Source organism: Clavelina lepadiformis, chromosome 1 (assembly GCF_947623445.1).
Source record: "Clavelina lepadiformis chromosome 1, kaClaLepa1.1, whole genome shotgun sequence".
Classification (NCBI taxonomy): domain Eukaryota; kingdom Metazoa; phylum Chordata; class Ascidiacea; order Aplousobranchia; family Clavelinidae; genus Clavelina; species Clavelina lepadiformis.
The window spans coordinates 24,222,893-24,240,055 of record NC_135240.1 but is presented as its reverse complement, the minus strand read 5'-3'; the positions used below and the strand labels follow the sequence as shown (position 1 = coordinate 24,240,055).

Here is a 17,163-nt window from a genome sequence, read left to right as displayed (position 1 = left end):
TTTGCCGATCAAGCAAGATGTTCATTTCGTTGATTGGGTCAGGTGAAATGGCTTGGTCCATCTGATGTGCTTGATTTTAAAATTTTGTAATTAAACGAGATTTAATGAATTGTGCAAGTACAATAAAACTATGATATGTTGTGAAAATGAATAAAACAGAAACGTTGACTTAACATAGAAGCAAAGTAATGAACCAGAAAGTGAAAAAATAGTTCGTTTTTTTACCATTGATTTCAAGGCAAACTTTCGTATATTCATCCCACACTTGACTAATCTGGCTTGTTGCTCCGAAAACAATATTTTCAATTTCCTAAAAGCAATAAGGTGATCCGATTTGCATAAAATTTTTTGTTAACAGAAACTGCTTTTGATCAAGCCCAAAAGAAAAACTTTAACTATTGGCATACAACCATGCAGTTGCTAGGACAGTGCATTAACTTACCATTATCTTGTCATATAATATAGTGGGCATCTCACTTTTAATTTTGTTTTCCGAGAAGACTTGAGGTAACTGAAATGTTAAAAAAAGTTTTGCATTTATTAAGCTTGCCCGGTGATTCCCAAATTTTTAAACTAGCTACGCCTTATCCCGGAGAATGGAAGTAATATGATAACAAATATTTATCCCATTAAGGTTTCAATCAACGAGTGCATGAGCACTAAGAAGGCAAAAGAATTCAGATTGAAAACCCACTACCAACTAGTTCTAACACAGAACCAAGCTATAGCATATGCTCACACACGTCATGCACACAGAAAAACTGCAGGACAACTTTAGCCTTTCTTAGCCCACAAAACGTGACGTCCGGCTTTAAGTTGCAGTTTATCAATGCAAATTGCAGTCCTTATATAGAGGTAATGAGAATGTTTTATCTGCACAAATGCACAATTTCCTGCCATTATAAAGTGTACAAGCGTTGACAGAAATTATGGAAACGAAGGATTTCTAATTGGAAGCAATACGCTTCTATGTGTTTTTGGCTATTATGAAAAGTAATTAAAGAAAATAATACATGGTATCTTGCTATAAACTCTAGACAGCCAGTGCTACGTTTGGTTATGTCTGATTCCAAAACCTACTAATACGTAAAAAAACAGTCAAAAGAGTGCACATTTTCACCAAGTTTAATATAAAAAAGAACTTTTGTACATATATATATATATGCTGTATTGTCAACAAAAATTACAGTTGCATGTAAATTTTTGGGTCATTTCAAATAACCATTGACTCGATCTTTCAAAATAAATAACTTATTTGGTCAATGCCATGTTTCAAATGTTTTTTCCATTCATTTGTATTGCGCAAAAAGCACATAATGGTCATCAAAAGATATTGGATAGTATGCCAATTGTATAAGTTGCACTTTAATATTGGTTTGTGATAGTGTTTTGTTAAGTGGTCTCAGGACTGCAATCAAGCAAACGTGTTATAACATTGCATATGTCCAAGGGTTTATTAGGTAATATAGAACTTGGGAACCTCTGGGCTTACGAATATTACAGCTCTATTTACAAATGTACAGTCATGAAGTGGATGATGTATATATAATGTGAACACAAGCCTTAGCAACAAAAACTGTGGTAAACCATCACTAACTTACCTTTTTGGTAAGGTTCAAGATTTCTTGCTCTCTGGTCAACATTCTTTGAAGGATCGTCACAAGTTTCATGGGATTGTTTGTAAATTGTTCCTGGTAATAAACAACAACTGCTGTGTTATTTTTATCAACAGCATCCAACAGTTAAGACAAAACATATTAAAAACCCATAGAACTTGCAGTATTACTACATGATAAACCAAATAACCTGAAACTTTAAGCAAAATGACTTGGTGAATTTGTAAGAAAAAGTAGGATGTAAAAGTAGGATGTAATGTACAAAACATTGATGTAGCATGTAAATATTTCAATCTAGCTAACGTTAGCACCCTTTGCAATCAATTAGAAACAAAAATTTTCCATTTTTTTACAATAGATCATTAAAAAAGCTTTTTGTGAAATCCCATGCAAGGGATTAACATGGTGGATAAACATGAATCACAATTAATAATAATAATACCAAGCACTTCTACCACACTCATGGCACTCACCCGATGAAAAATTGCTCGAAGGTGCTTTATGAAAAGCAAATAAAAACGATAAGTAACATACAAAATATAAAAGATTAAAAAGAGCAGAAAGTAATGCTAAAATCAAAATTTAAAACACAAAAGCACAGCAGAAAAAATACATTTTTAATAACTAATAATTACCTTGATCTTGTTCAATTTCCAAAACTGCTTTAATCAGATCATCCTAAAAATAATTAACAAAGGGATTTATTTTAATAAACACAACTGTAGTTTTCATAACGTATACATATAATTATATGTCTTACTCTTACAACAATATAAAACTGTTTGCACAGGAGAATAAAGATCTTGGTATTGCTTCTTTTGAAAAACAACACATCCGGTTTGATCGAACCAGAATAAACTGCAAGTTAACTTACCGTTAGCATATTGTTTGAAGTCGCAATGTTTATGTAGTTTGTGTCTATGCTTTCCATGTACATGGATTCCATGATGCCGATAAAGCTCAGCAAAGATAAAAATGGCTTTATTTCTTAATTCTGTACGCTTAATTCGCAAGGACGAAACCAATATACATCTATAAGCGCTACAAAGTTTCACATATTATGACATGAATTGTATAGTATATATACTGACATATTACTGCGTGAAAATAATGTAATATGTAACAGATACTATGCAAAATAAAACAATATGCAATAGAAGTTCACAGATAACAGTAGGGAAAATTTATTAAAGTATGATAGTGTTGTGAGGTCGAATTTGTGTAATGCCAAACGTAACGTAACGTGTACTGTTATATCAGTGCTTGATTTTAATAAAAAGTTAAAGACTTGTTTAAAAGCTTTTGAAATGTTGATTCATCATAGTAACCCTTAAAAAGTTAAAAATGTGGTAATCGGGGTCTGTCTCTTTTCATTCATTAATTTCATTGATTCTAAACTTCTAATCCGCAGCATTTGATTAATTGTGTATATGTACCTACAAGCATTTTTCAAATTGATTGTATTAGACCTTTAATTTGTCAAATACGCTGTAAACCAGATTGTCAAAATCTACTTTGCTTTTAAAAACATTTTCTGCGTGCAAAGCAGGGCTTTGGAGCCCGGAGCAGGAGCAAGGAGCCGTGCATTTTCAACGGAGCTGGAGCTCTACGTGAAATTCAAATGGAGCTGGAGCCAGTTGTTTGAAAAATAGCTCCGGCTCCGATGTATTTCATAAGATGCTATGCTACTAGCCTACTACTATTGGCTGAATTCACATAATTTAACAGCAACCCTTCACAAAATTAAGAATTGCTGGGGATCTGACAGCAGAGCAGTCCCATGCTCATAGCTGCAACCGATGGTACTGACTGACCCATTGAGCTAGATATTCCAAATTGAGCCTTCATCTTTAAACCTCAGTTTTTGACGTAATGGAGCCGGAGTGGTGGTATCAATGAGCTCCGGAGCTGGAGCAATTTAACATTTACGCCTGCTCCAAAGCCCTGGTGCAAAGTAACCCCTAAGATAGCTAGCTTTACTCAAAACATGTTTTACCGCCAAATCTAATTTAATTCAACAAAAGTTTCATTTAGTGTGCAAAGTTACCTCCTCTCTAGATAACTTTGCACAGTGAGCTGTAAAAAGTGTACAAGGTATATATCAGAAATATTTTCTAATGAAAATATGGTATATAAATAATTACCAAGCAAATATGTAAAGGATTTAGTTTTATGTACAAAAATCAACAAAAAAATGTTAAAAAAGTGTGCAAAGTATACTTATATATAAAATACATCTAAGTTTGTATTAATGCACCGGAAGTGCGTTACCAAATTCAAAAAAACCGCACTTGCAGACTTAAGTGCTCGCTTGCCAAACTCTGCAGACCGGCTTAGAGCAACTACAGTACAGTAACTGCACTCATGCAAACCGGGTTCCATACTCAGCAACGCTACGCCATTGTTGCAACGCCTTCAGGCCTGTATGTAAGGCATTAATGACATTCGCTTTCGTTTGCGGCTTGGTGATCATGGTGTTTTCAATTCAAGCAAACAAACAAAAATGTGTTGTTTGAAAAATGCACAAAAACAAGTTATCATAAAAAAAATTGAATGAAACTGTGGCAGTTGGCACCATGTTAAAGGCACTCGGGGACAATTTCCTTTAATTTATTTGTTTTACCCATAGTTTTACCGAATTCTGTACATTTCTTAGTTAATTAACGTGGAGTACTTTGCTTGATATTACGTTCACCCTTTGTCAATTCGTTTAGTCGTCCACTTCTTTCTTAAGTTCGTTACTAGTTCAATACAATTTTATTCTCTTACGCTTTGCCAAATCGATTTGTGTGGAAATGTTGCCGCGAAAGACAAGCAACCTCATAACGGCAGGGCCAGATCTCGGGGAAGAAGTCGAAGGACCAAGGAACCTTTACCTATTTGTGGTTACCACCACTTTTTGGCCAGCTACATTTTGCCACAAATTAGCAAATATACCGAGATGTATAATACAACAATATTCACGTTTATATTCAAGTTTAAACTTTTGCCTTAATATAACCTTTGATTTTGGGTCGATAGAAAATGATGGCATGGAAAATAGCGGTACTGGAAAATGACAACAAACAGTGTTTCTTTTGTTTCATCACATTTGCTTGTTTTCGACAACTTATCAGCTATAATTTAATCTATAAGAAAACACATAGGCTTATACAGCGTTTCAAAAATGTAGGTTACACAATAAATTCGCTGCTATTCTACGTAGAAATGTGAGAATAGCCCACCTTTCAAGGGGGTTTAAAGCGGATTTTGAGACGTAAAATCCAGACTTTTAGACTCAGCTTTTAAAAACTTTTACAAACCAACTTTTTGCATATCCTTTCTTTTAACCTTAATCGCCTATCTTTAACAACAGGCTGCGTGAGGTATTTACGGTGAAATAGTATCTCTCTCTTATTTGCAGGATTTTAGTCTTTTCATTTGCGATAAGATTCAAAACATATTTTTGTTAGTGCTGCATGACCTTCTGAAATAATTTCTGTACTTGAATTTATTTGTTTCACTTTGTGCTCAATCTCGCCAATTTTTTGCTGGCAGCTGACCTGACATGTCTACTACTAGTGTCCTGAGTTTCAATAGAAGTTGACACATGTGTAAAATTGCATGCTACACATCATGAATATGACGCACTGTCGAAAAACTTATCTTTCTGTATGTTTTTGAGCCAGGTAAATACGTCAATTTTCGTCTACGCGAAACATGTTCCTCCTAATTATGGTGCGTCAATGATTACGTATTTTCAAGTTCAACAGGAAAGATTTCAAAACAAACGAGAATGTAGTTCTTTTCACCTTTATACAAAAAGAGTTCGGCCAGGTTAGCTCGTCACAAAACAGATATGCAAGCATAGAAAATTAAGGTGACCGAACGCCTTCAACTTAATTAGAAAACCGTTCCACCCCCAAAAGATCAGCTCCAATCAATTCGAAATCGGTTGATATCCTTGTAAGGCAAATGTTTGTCCTATATGCATGATGGGTATACCTTTATAACATGCACTGCAAAGGGTGTATGAGGCTTAATCCTGTTTCAAATTACGTTGCTCATAATAAAATGTCTAAACTATTCCACTTGCTGGTGAAGCAGCCTACATAGTTTTAATGAAATGGCAGCCAGTGCTCCTGGCTTGTTACCAGTCTCAGTAGATTTGGCGTCAGGTATGCTCCAGGTGTCTAGGACCACAGCAGAGGTTATATGATTAATAAAACAGAAAATTTGATGAAGGCATTTTATTCGTTTCTTCTCACGAAACAATTCACACATGACACGAAAACGACAACAGAAGTGTCTGATGCACCTTGTTCTTCGAGAGCTAGCCCGATAAAAAAACAAAGCAAGATGGCGCCAGTTAATATTTAGATATCGTGTGTAAAAGCGAAGACGCAATGGTGAAGTTGTGGAAAAAGGGCGAAAGTTGCGTAACATAACATCAACTATATACATTGGTATTACATAGAAACTATAGGCCGGAAATTATTTCCGGTAATGGAATACAGATTTTTCACGTAGATATGCGCTACGTGGAAAGCTCTAATAATACTGAGTGGGTAACGATGTTACTGATTAGTGGTTAATAGTTATATAAAAAAGCTGCAAGCGCACACCGCTTGGTTGGATGCACGTCTACACGATGCTACTGGGCTATGCAAGATCAACCGCGTAGCAAAGGTTGAAAGTTGGAGCCGCGAAATGGCGCTGATACAGCATGTTAAGAAGGCAGCGGAAAGTTTGGTTACTATCAAAGCAATATCGGCAACTTTAGGAATAGTCAGATAGATAAGTAAACCGTTGACGTGCGCTACAGCATTACGACATATACACTTATAGTCGTTCGATGAAGCAGACAATGTTTTCCGAATAAAATGACGACGACCAAAACACAACACACATAGAAAGTTAGGTGTTCTCCTGAACCCGCTGTGCAAAGCGACGAGTGGTCATCATGTCTTTCTCTTTATAACATCTAGATTCTCTTACTACACGAAACGCACAACAAAAAGGTTCTGTAACGCTGCAGCAAACATCAAATAATCAAGCACAAGCTAGATTTGTGCTAAAGCGAGACCGTCAAAGAGCAATTGAGTACAACGGCTAATGGTATTTCTACAGGAATTAAGCCTATTTGACGACGCATGTTAGTTATGTAAACACCGCACGAAGTGACACAGGACGCATGGCAACAATACTTAACGTGAATAAGCTGAGCGGCGGCGTTTAACAGCCTTACGTGTGGGCAAGCCTCGTTTGTATAGGGCGTAAAGCTACTGGGAAACAAAGCTATTCGAATAATACGCGTTGCCAGATGCCCAAACGGTCTCAATTTTGCTGTTTTAAGTCGCGTTGCCAAGATACCACCAGAATAGCAAACTGAAAAGGCACGAAGTGATGGCGAAAGATAAGCAATCGAAAACTGAAACAATGGGAATACAGCGAAAATGCTAAAATAAACCTATATAGCCTAAAGTAATAATAAACACAGGAAACTAATAACTATGTCCAACAAAAAAACTAGAGTGAAACTGAAAACATTGCAAAATAATCAAAACGAACATAAAATATTTTTTAATCTATATACATCGAATAGAGCTATTACAGTATCTATAAGAAAATGCCAAATAAACAAAAACAAACCATAACTGAAAAATAAGGTCACAAAATCTGTTGAACAGAATTGACTTTACCGGCAAGACGTTTTGAATAAACAATCACAATGAAGCATCATTTTTGATAAAATTCTGTTCCAAAAATTTGATATCAATTTGTACACAGTGCGACATCACCAAAGATTTTCGCAAGAATTAAGAGAATGCACCAAGCTTCAATGAAAGAAAATCTCTCCCCAATACCAGCGTGCGACATTATCCAGTGAAAAAGACAAATTGACTAACAACTACACAAGCAAGAAAGATAGTGTAAAGATAAGAGGACAGGTTTCTTTCAGATGAAAATGTAAGTTTGGTTGTGTAAGTAACCAAACTCATCTTCAATCGACAAGATTAAACTGTCACTAACGAAATATAGAATCTTAGGTCTACATACCACATACAACAAATATAAAAATATATATGCACATAAGTTACACATGGACAGGAACAATATATCAATGAAATCTTGAACTAGTAAAGTTGACAAACCAGGATAAAGTGTACCAGTGTCATAAGAGGTAAGAGTTAAGTCTTGATTCTTCTCTGAGTTCCTGGAGTCAGAGAAGAGGCGCTGAAGCCATAAGATGATGCCTGTAACCCACACGAGTTTGACATCTCTGGAAGATACTCTGAGTTTGATGAAATGCTTTGATCAGAATCTGAAAAAAAATTAAAAAATGACTAAAAACGATGGAAAATAGATGTTGAGCAGGAAAAATAAAACCTTTCTAAAAATTGGATGACCGTTTTGACAAAAGTGCACGAAATATCAAACTCAAAAACCTTGCTGGTCCATTTCGTCATGGTTGTGCATTGCTCCATATTTCACTATTTCCGCATAAGTTAGTCTCTTGGAAGGAGAGACTGTGCGAGACGCGCCATCATCCACATCCGACATTTCACCTTCAGAAGCAGTTAAAGTCATGTCGGAGTCGTACGTTTCTGCTTCAGTGAATTCCATATCCTCTGTGCAAGTTGCATGAATTTTCTTCTCAGATGTACAGTGCATCAGTTCTGGTGTAGCTTTTCTTTTTATTGCAGCACTGTTACTAGCATGAATGACCTAAAAAAGGTATGATCACATCACTACAGCACTATTTTAAAACAAACAATGCATTTTTGCATGGTTAACTTAAATTAATATCACCAACACGAGATTCAACAACATATTTATAAACAGCCTTTCATATCATCACTGTAATAATACAATATAAATATTTGATAATAATGCAAGTAATTAATATAATACGACACAAATGACTGATAAAAAACTGAAAATCAGTAACAGCTTTTATACATTTAATATATTTGAGGATAAACTTAATAAATACTTTTGTTCTGGAAGGCATCAGTTTTTGTGAGCCAGGAAATGGGGATGGGGAATAAAGCCTTATCCTGCAGGTAACATCGGTGTTTGGAAGACACTGAATTAAAACTTGTCTGCATTTCATCAGATCATTTGTCTTCACCTGTAATTAAGTTATTTACAATTTGACGTTATTTCAAAATCATTACAAGATAAACGGCACCTTACCAGCTGCAGTAAAGTAGTACAGTACTATAATATATTTTGCAACAATTGACAACAATACTGTTAAGTAAATTAAAGTGAATATACATAATTAGATCTAAAGACTAATGCTCAAAGAGACAGAATATTGACAACAGAGTAGAAAGAAATCAGCAAAAGGGACAAATGGGAGTTAGCTCATTTTGCAAAATAACCAAGGCATGCAATTTTTTCATGGCTGAAACAGTTTAACATTTAACCTATCCAAGATTTAATTTTTAAGCCATATCATAAATTCTAGTTGCAAACCTGAAACAAAGTGTTACTGTGTGAGCAAATAAGTAAACACAAAAACAAGAAGTCACTTGACATCTAAAATTGCTTGAAACAACAAGTTTAAACTAATTCACATGGTGTTAGCAGGTTGACAAATAAAGTGATGAGCACAGATGGACCACATTCAACATGAAATCAATTAAGTGAACACAGTTCAAAAAGTCAATGGTGCTTGGGATGTGCGAAAGAATTGTTATAACATTAAGTGCAGAGATGAACAAGGAGCTAGTCACGTTACATTCCAGAAGTGTTAAAAGATTTTGATAAATTATACAACATCAAAATATACTGCAATCGGTATAAGCTATAGATGCAAACAAATTAATAAACTATGTTAAACTGGTCCAAGTGACGTGTTAATATTTTATACTTCGTATGATACATTAGCAATTGTTTTGTTGTCTATTCAAAGAATGTTTATTTAAAAGATTCGCGAAAGCATATGAACATTACGTAACACATATTACTATAACATTTTTCCCAATTTGTTGTATGTTAGCAAAGTGCGACATGACTTATACACATATAAATACCACTAAGGTCAAAGATAAAATGTATACTATGAAGCACTGCACACTGACCTTTGCAAGAGCTTGCAACTGTCCTGTGATTGATGTCCACTTTCCGGGGTTGCTTGTAACCGATTCAAGATTTAGTGACACAAGGGCAAGAGCTATTGCAGCGTTTGGAAATCTTGCAACTTCATAGCGACAAAGAGCATGGATCAAACTGTTTGTCATCATGCCCATGAGATGTGGCAACGACAATGATGAGGACAAATCCGAGTAATGGATGAAAGCAAGGACTTGAAACTTCAAAAAAAGCACATTAAACAACAATTAAACTGGTTTTTGAATATTAATTAGCGTGATAGAAAGGTGAAAATCACATACCATGTGGAGGTAGTCAAGTGGAGTAGGGGAAAGAATATCCCAGGATAACTTCTCCAAGATGATTCGCTCCATCCTCAGAACATCACATACACGAAATCCACAGTTACTGTCCCCGACCAATTCGCCAGTGCAAGGGACAACCTGGATAAGATAATGTTAACATTCATGCCAAACTGAAAAGTGTTTGGTGGTTAAGCAAATTCAAACTGGAATAGGTTGAAAAGTTTACTGTGATGAACATGCTATACACAAGTAAGTGGTGACAGAAAATGTATACAGAGAGCAATGTGTCACACTTCCTGTGTTCATGTAGTGACTGTCAGTGAGGAAGCCTGGTTGGTATGAAACCTTAATATACACAACTGCGCATATCTGTGTGTGTTTGATTTCATATTATGATTACCACTCTTTCTCCAATTAAGGTACAGATAGGAAGTTGTCCTTAAGCTCAAATTACAGCTGTCGCAACCACATCCAGTAGAAACATGTAATTGGGTATAATATGAATGATTTACTGGTTATCTTCATTGTGTTATATATTATATATCATCTGCATGATTTTACTGAATACAGAAAAAGCAAAAACATGGTTTACTGTTTTGACGTGCATCCTTTCAACGTTTTAAAAATGCAAGTCAATAAACGTCACTAATAGCACGTATTACACTAACGTTTTATAAGCTCACTGATGTTACACTGCTGCCATACGCCTGGAAACAGACTGTTTAGGGAACATTTCAAAATTGTGGTGTTTAATGATGAAGGAAAGTGGGTAAAATAACACAAATCATTTGATTAATAGCAAGCAATGTCCAATATTGATCCACTTGTGACTTATACAATCTAGAATATCACTTACGTCTTCTTCTTCTGAAATTTTGCTTGCGATGTAGAAACAAGTGATCGCTATGCACTTGAGGTATTTTGGTTGTGCCTAACACAGAAAGAATTTTGCCAAAATTTAAAGTAGCCCTCTATCAGTGAGTGACCGTCAAAAGCAAGTAAAAATCCCCATAGCAATTGATCATAGCAACTGAGATGCCATTAACAACAATTAAGATACTACCCTATTCATAATAGATACAATTCCACTCACTTTTACAGAAGTAATAAAGCGATCTAAGATGCTGCTTGCAAGGAAAAAGGTTTCTGGGTGGAAGTGAAACTGAATTGTAAGTTGAGCCATCCATTCTGTTATACGGTTACGATATTCAGGTCCAATGTCATTCTAAAATAAATAAAAAATTAATGGGTGACTAACAAAATCAGCTTTATTTGTTACGATTATAAGTCAATCGCTTTTATCATAATGATTTTGAAAAATTGATGATATTAATTTTTGACATGTATATAGTCATAGTGTACATACTGAAATCTCATAATAGCGTGGTGCAACCATATTATCGGTTCATTTAATCTTGGTACAGACATGCCTACTTATAAATAGACTGAAAAATGCCTGGTGAATAAATCAAGTAACGCAATTGACCTCTGTTTAGAAGGCCATTGAACAGGGTGTCACTTACCAATGACTGCTGGCATATGCTGATGATATGCATATTACAGGAGCAGCAGAATAATAGGACAATGCCAGGAATAGCTCTACCACATATTAGATGGGAAATTAAAGTCTTGTTTAACTGCAAGTTATTTACATTTTAAGTAGTTTTTGGCGTGATGTTAACAATACAGTTTCACTGTTTTGTAATGTGGTAAACGTAAAGCTTTCCCTTAACGTTAAGCTTCATTTTAATAAACCAATAAAGCTGTCAGCACAAGCCATTCGATTACAGCATTGTCCAAAAATCATAACTAGCAGTGTATTAAATCAGTAACTGAAAAGCAGAAAGACCAAACAAGTCTTTACATGAAGTAATAACAGGATAACAATTGGAGTGTTGACATATGAATTCTTTGGAAGTCCAAAAGAAAATTGAATTGTGTTTTGAATACCAATAGCAGGTTGAATCAAATTAAATACGCGTGACTCTTTTCACAGCGACAGCGGCTTTGTAAAAATATATCGCAATATCGAGTAACCAGGTGTCTCACAATATAATAAGAAACTGACAAAGAAATAGCGTTGATCCAAAACAAATCAGCCGGTAATTTTATGAAGCGAAGTTTCTATGTAGAAAATAGCTATACGTGCCTACAAGAGCGAGTACATTGTGTCACACTAACATATTTCTTTGTTGTAGTTTCTGGCGATGACGCGCTTCCATTTTTTCTCCTTTTCTCTCCTCGATTGAGCTGTCAAGTGCGCAAGCATGACGCAAGAAAGGGCAACCGCCCAAATAAGGAAAAAGGAAACCTACGTCATGGGCAGCCAGGTTTTGAAGGAAAAAACTACTCCACTGAGCAGAAGGCATTTTATAGTTGTTCTTGAAAGAAACAATATTTGCCGACTCACTGGGCACTGTGGAACTCGGATCTACGCATTCGCTCGTTCGTATTTAAATACCCTGGCGCCCAGCTTTCAAAATTTTGTTCACTTGATTTCAGGCGCCAATAAACTGGCGGCTATAGCGGGGCACCACAAAGATACTGCATTGAATTTTTAAACGCTCCAGGCGCATAAACATACCACCGCACACTGAATTAGCAAGGTCACTTATACAAACCGACATCAACGCTTCTGGGTTAAGGCTATTGTATGACTCAATACTTTGGTATGTCAGTGCTTGCTGTGTAGGCAATCCAGTTACAATTTTAAATACTATAGCTTGTAAACAACTTGAAACTTCGTGGAAAAATATTTTAAAATTTGGGTTTATCTACATAGAAACGTCTAGAAAACATTGCACCATAACTATATCAGCGCTATTTGAACAACAACTTGGTTAGGTAATAAGTTACAAATCAGCTGGCAAAAACCGTTGTGAACCTTTCGCTTTGCAGAGTAAATATTTGTTCACAAATAAAAGTGATACTGTTCTGCACTCGCTCAAGCATTTCTGGGTTGCCTATAAAAGGTTTTCTAACAGTTTGTAAATCTGTGCAAAGTTTTACGATGGTAAGTCATCTGCGAAAACAAGTTGAAACCAACATACTGCAAACTTTCTTTTGAAAGGATACCACCAGCTAAAATTTCAAGACTACTGCTGTAGCAGAAACCTGTTTTCAATAATTATTTCTATATTCGTATTGCGCGTAATTTTTGGGTCACAGCAACAGCATATCAAAGTAGCTAAGGCACAACATATTAGAATGTGCTGCCCAGGTTAACAGCATTGCACCAACTAATCTTCAAGCATATTACAGTGGTTATGTTTTAATGGCTATTAAAATGACCATAATGGTTATTAATATAGCATATTAATGGTTATGGCAATGGTTTTCAAATTTTTTCAACGCGACCCAAATCTTTTTCATTTTAGGTGCTTGCGACCTAACTGTAATTCCTCAAACCTCTTAAGTTCTAAAATTACCGAACACTATTATTATGACTATTACTTGTTTCTTTAAACTTGATGACAAAAACATTTATCTGTAGTTTGAAGTATGCTACGTCAAAAAAAAACCAAGTGGTTAAATAAAAAATGTAACAAAAAGATTCAGTGATCCAACTTTGGGTCGCAACCCTTAGGCTTAGGTTACTCTATCCTATGATTATTTTGGAATTAAAGTTTGAAATAGGTTTTGGGTTTAGCTATATAATTTTACATTTGTAATATGAAATAAGATATATTTTATCAATAAGATAAATAGGTTATTTGTTTAAGTCAGTACTCAATATCTTTTAGAAAAAAGAAGGTTCAAAAAATTAGCTAACAAAGTGTTTTATACTTAACCTAGGCAATAATTCTTTGGAATGGGTGTATAAGTGCAATGGGAAGAAATCACACAGTTTTACTAACAAGCAAAACCAAGTTTTACCTTTCCAATCCCCAAAATGCTATAAATTTACAATGCTCACTTCCAAAAAAATTTATTACTCATAATTTTAAAGCACTAACAGCAATAATTACCATGCTTTTAGGAAGCGACAGAGGTGATTCCTTCCAAGATTCTTTTTCCTTAGCTAGAGTGTGATTGAGCATTTGTACCAACCGCTGTAGAGGCCAAGCTTTCTCTGAGCCATTGAGCAACATTCCTCTTGTATGCTCCTGATCTCTCAACCTGAACATTACAATATAGAACTTCAGCTTATTTTAATGCAAAAAGAAATGTTGTGGCTAGATACAGTATGTCACAAAAATTTTAGTGACATTTCTTTATTTCTATTAAAAATAATCACTACTAACTCAGAATTTTTACATAAAACCTTTGTACTTCTTAACAACGCAAATAATAACATAATTTGTAAGATATGACTGGAGATTATCAGTTTCATGAAGCTTTGCTAACATATTCAGCAACCCTATTAAAATTGGATCTCTTTTGTACTTCTGCACTTCCATATCACGACAGATTATTGAGAAATTATTAGATCATAACTCCTTCCCATTCTGGCCTTCGTGTGAGAGCGCAAAACTAAAGGAGATCCTTAAATCAATGCACTCCTACTCAATAACTTGACTGACCTATCATGCCTACATTTGTGCTTCATTTAGTCTATATGTCAAATCAGAGACACACACAGCACTGAACATATGTAAAATTAAATAGAAAAATTTTCCAAAGAGGTACGGTTTGTACAATACATGATAACTATCCAAATGTGGAACTAAAAGTGGATTTATTAACCCAAAGAGGTTGTCTAAATTCTAAGTACAAGAAGTAGGCTATATGCTATTTAAATGACTTTGGTTAAGAACATTGAAACGACTGAATCAATATAATTGCCACATAAATAAGGTTTAAGCTAACCCAAACAACAAAGTATAGTACATATTAAAATCATGCTGAAAAACGAAAATATTTGTGAGGATCTTTAGAAGCAGGTCTACCAAAAATCAAGCATAGCTAGCCTAGAACTTACCTCATCAAGCACTCCACAGCGGTGGTTCCTTGTTGTCCTGATTCCTAAGAAAAGATCCATAGATTTCACGTTTTAATGAAGCAATTGGCAGTCCATGGCGAATTTAACCTCGTTTAGGCCAGCTGTATCATTTTTGACTCCAATATAAGGTTCACCGAATCGCAATCGATCTGTCTTATCAGCTGTAAAATTAATACTAGAGCGAGAGAAAAAGAGGAACGCGGATAACGGTAGTGACGTAACAAAAAAAGAAAAAAAAATCTTTTTTCTCTCTTATGTTTGCACGCTTCAGTGAACAGTCTTTTCTCGAAGTCAAACACTGAATAAGTAGTTTTCAGCGCTGGTAAGTAGAACTGACCATTTCAAGTTACTTGTTTTATTGCTAATCAAGAAGATTGTGTTGGACCATGTACTGACTACTGAGTACTGACCGCACTCTCTGTCCAGACCATCGCTTTATCTAAAATGGCATATTGTGAGGCTCCCGCCAGCTTATTCCTTGGTCCACGTTAACCAAAATTATTGCCATCATTTTATGCCGATAAACGCTAGAGTGGCTAGACAATACGTTTGGACTTTGGATTGATGTCAGAGCTACCACCAAGCAAAACGCCATCAAGGTAAAACCACTTCTAACTGGCAACGTAGGAAGGAACCGTAAGTATTTAAGCCAAAATTAGCTCCTGCGTAAATTAAGCTTAAAATACTTGCTTACTTCTTGTTATTTGCATGTGCGTATTCCTAAAAAGTAGTGAGAAAGAGATTCGCTGTCAATCAAATCTTGACATTATGACCTAATATTTATACCTGGATGAACTTTGCATTGGCGATTATTCGTTGCCATTCCAATACCGAGATTCTTTGTCTGCGTTGTTACACAGCACGCAGCTTTTGTTTAGCTTTGTTTGTTAGTGATGTTATACTTATCACAAACAAACCTGGAGCTACACCAAGCCTAAAACCTACATGCGAAACCACAACCTACAGCTAACTGCGAAAGATACATTCTTTCAAACAATAACTTACCTTCTTGGGCCATTCTTGTCAAAATTCGTTGAATCACACAGTATTAGACTGTATTTGCTGTCTCATATGCATACGTAACTTATACTTGTATAAATGTATAGTGTCCATAAACTTACTTAGTAATGTTAAACGTTTTACTTCACTTTCTGAGACTTGCATCCGCTTGAGATGGTTATCATACGCATCAGCCGAATTTTTAAATATAACTTATAGGATGCACTATAAATAAGTGGCTCTTCATAGTCCGTCTACGGCTCTACGACATGTATTTTTCTCGATAAGTTCACAAAGTTTTGATTAATTGTTGCGTTTTTAATGTCATAAGATTACGATCATTACAAAGTAGTCACGGGTATACCGCTTAAGATTTTAAACAAAATTTCGTAGGACCTTGGGTCAATTAAGTTCATGGATTTTCTCCTCAGTGCCTTGATTAAGCAAAAGGCAAACATATGATTACTTTCCTGGGATGACATTTAAGCTCTTTTACCGTCTCTTTTGTTAAGAATTTCCCTGTTGAATATGTCAAGGTCATTGATTTCGCAACATGACTGGAAATGATATTTCTGTGAAAGTAAGCATAGGCCTTCCCTCATTTGTCTTTTTTAAAATAAAAATTCTTAAAATGAAATCAACAACACACGTTCTGGTATGGTTCAGGTCTGGCCGTCCGCGGCAGGAGTGCACTGTAGGTCTACAGATATGATTCTGATCTGAATAGATACAACCCAACATTTGCGTTGGTAATCGGCATCTGGTAAGTGTGAGATTGATTGTGAAGTAAGTTATGTTGCGTGGTGTGTTGGTATATATATCACTTGCTAGCGACCATTAGAATTGAAAATATGGGCATAGTAGTAGCACTATTAATCATTTCCAGCGTCTAAGGTGAAATAGCTTATAACTAAAAAAGATACGTTTAGCAAGCAATTGCTGGCTTTCAATCTAAGGTAAGCCTTGATAATGCTAAAGGTAGGATTTCCTTAAAAGCGGTTTGTCGGTCATAAGTCAAAGACTTTTCTTCGCTGAAACGAGAATCAAATTTGAATTAAAGTATTTCGCGAAAATTTCAAAACCAAGCATTACACTCGCGTGCCACATAAATGGTGACGGCGTGTGTCATACATGACCAAGCCGAGTTGAGCGCGATCGGTAACCCATGCCCATCGGTAACCCATGGCAAGGAATCTGCAAAAACGACTTATGATTGAAG

General features: G+C 35.5%; 1 protein-coding gene and 1 long non-coding RNA gene across 4 annotated transcripts; both read right to left on the bottom strand.

Moving 5' to 3' along the window:
- Positions 1-14: 14 nt before the first annotated feature.
- LOC143452385 (uncharacterized) lies at positions 15-4,006 on the bottom strand. Of its 3 annotated transcripts, XR_013115027.1 has the most exons (7): positions 2,491-4,006; positions 2,252-2,294; positions 2,090-2,113; positions 1,602-1,691; positions 443-511; positions 226-310; positions 15-69 (listed from the first exon to the last, which is right to left on the bottom strand). It is a non-coding gene; the product is annotated as an uncharacterized LOC143452385 (long non-coding RNA). The 3 variants fall into 3 exon arrangements; XR_013115029.1 differs by lacking the exon at positions 2,090-2,113 and having other exon boundaries at positions 1,602-1,693; positions 2,260-2,294; positions 2,491-4,003; XR_013115028.1 differs by lacking the exon at positions 2,090-2,113 and having other exon boundaries at positions 2,491-4,002.
- Positions 4,007-5,830: 1,824 nt separating this feature from the next.
- Positions 5,831-15,120, bottom strand: LOC143450333 (cyclin-I-like). The gene is made up of 9 exons (XM_076950844.1): positions 14,925-15,120; positions 13,972-14,122; positions 11,097-11,228; positions 10,860-10,934; positions 10,001-10,141; positions 9,689-9,919; positions 8,593-8,730; positions 8,045-8,324; positions 5,831-7,920 (listed from the first exon to the last, which is right to left on the bottom strand). Exons 1-9 carry the CDS (start codon positions 14,927-14,929, stop codon positions 7,787-7,789), a joined length of 1,287 nt encoding a protein of 428 aa, XP_076806959.1. The 5' UTR covers positions 14,930-15,120; the 3' UTR covers positions 5,831-7,786.
- Positions 15,121-17,163: the final 2,043 nt, after the last annotated feature.

Bases quoted from the DNA above. Each gene is read 5' to 3' on its own strand.
- LOC143450333 (XM_076950844.1), bottom strand. The intron at 10,935-11,096 runs GTGAGTGGAATT...TTTCTGTGTTAG, and splicing joins GCTTTATTACTTCTGTAAAA to GCACAACCAAAATACCTCAA. The intron at 7,921-8,044 runs GTTTTTGAGTTT...ATTTTTTTTCAG, and splicing joins TGACGAAATGGACCAGCAAG to ATTCTGATCAAAGCATTTCA.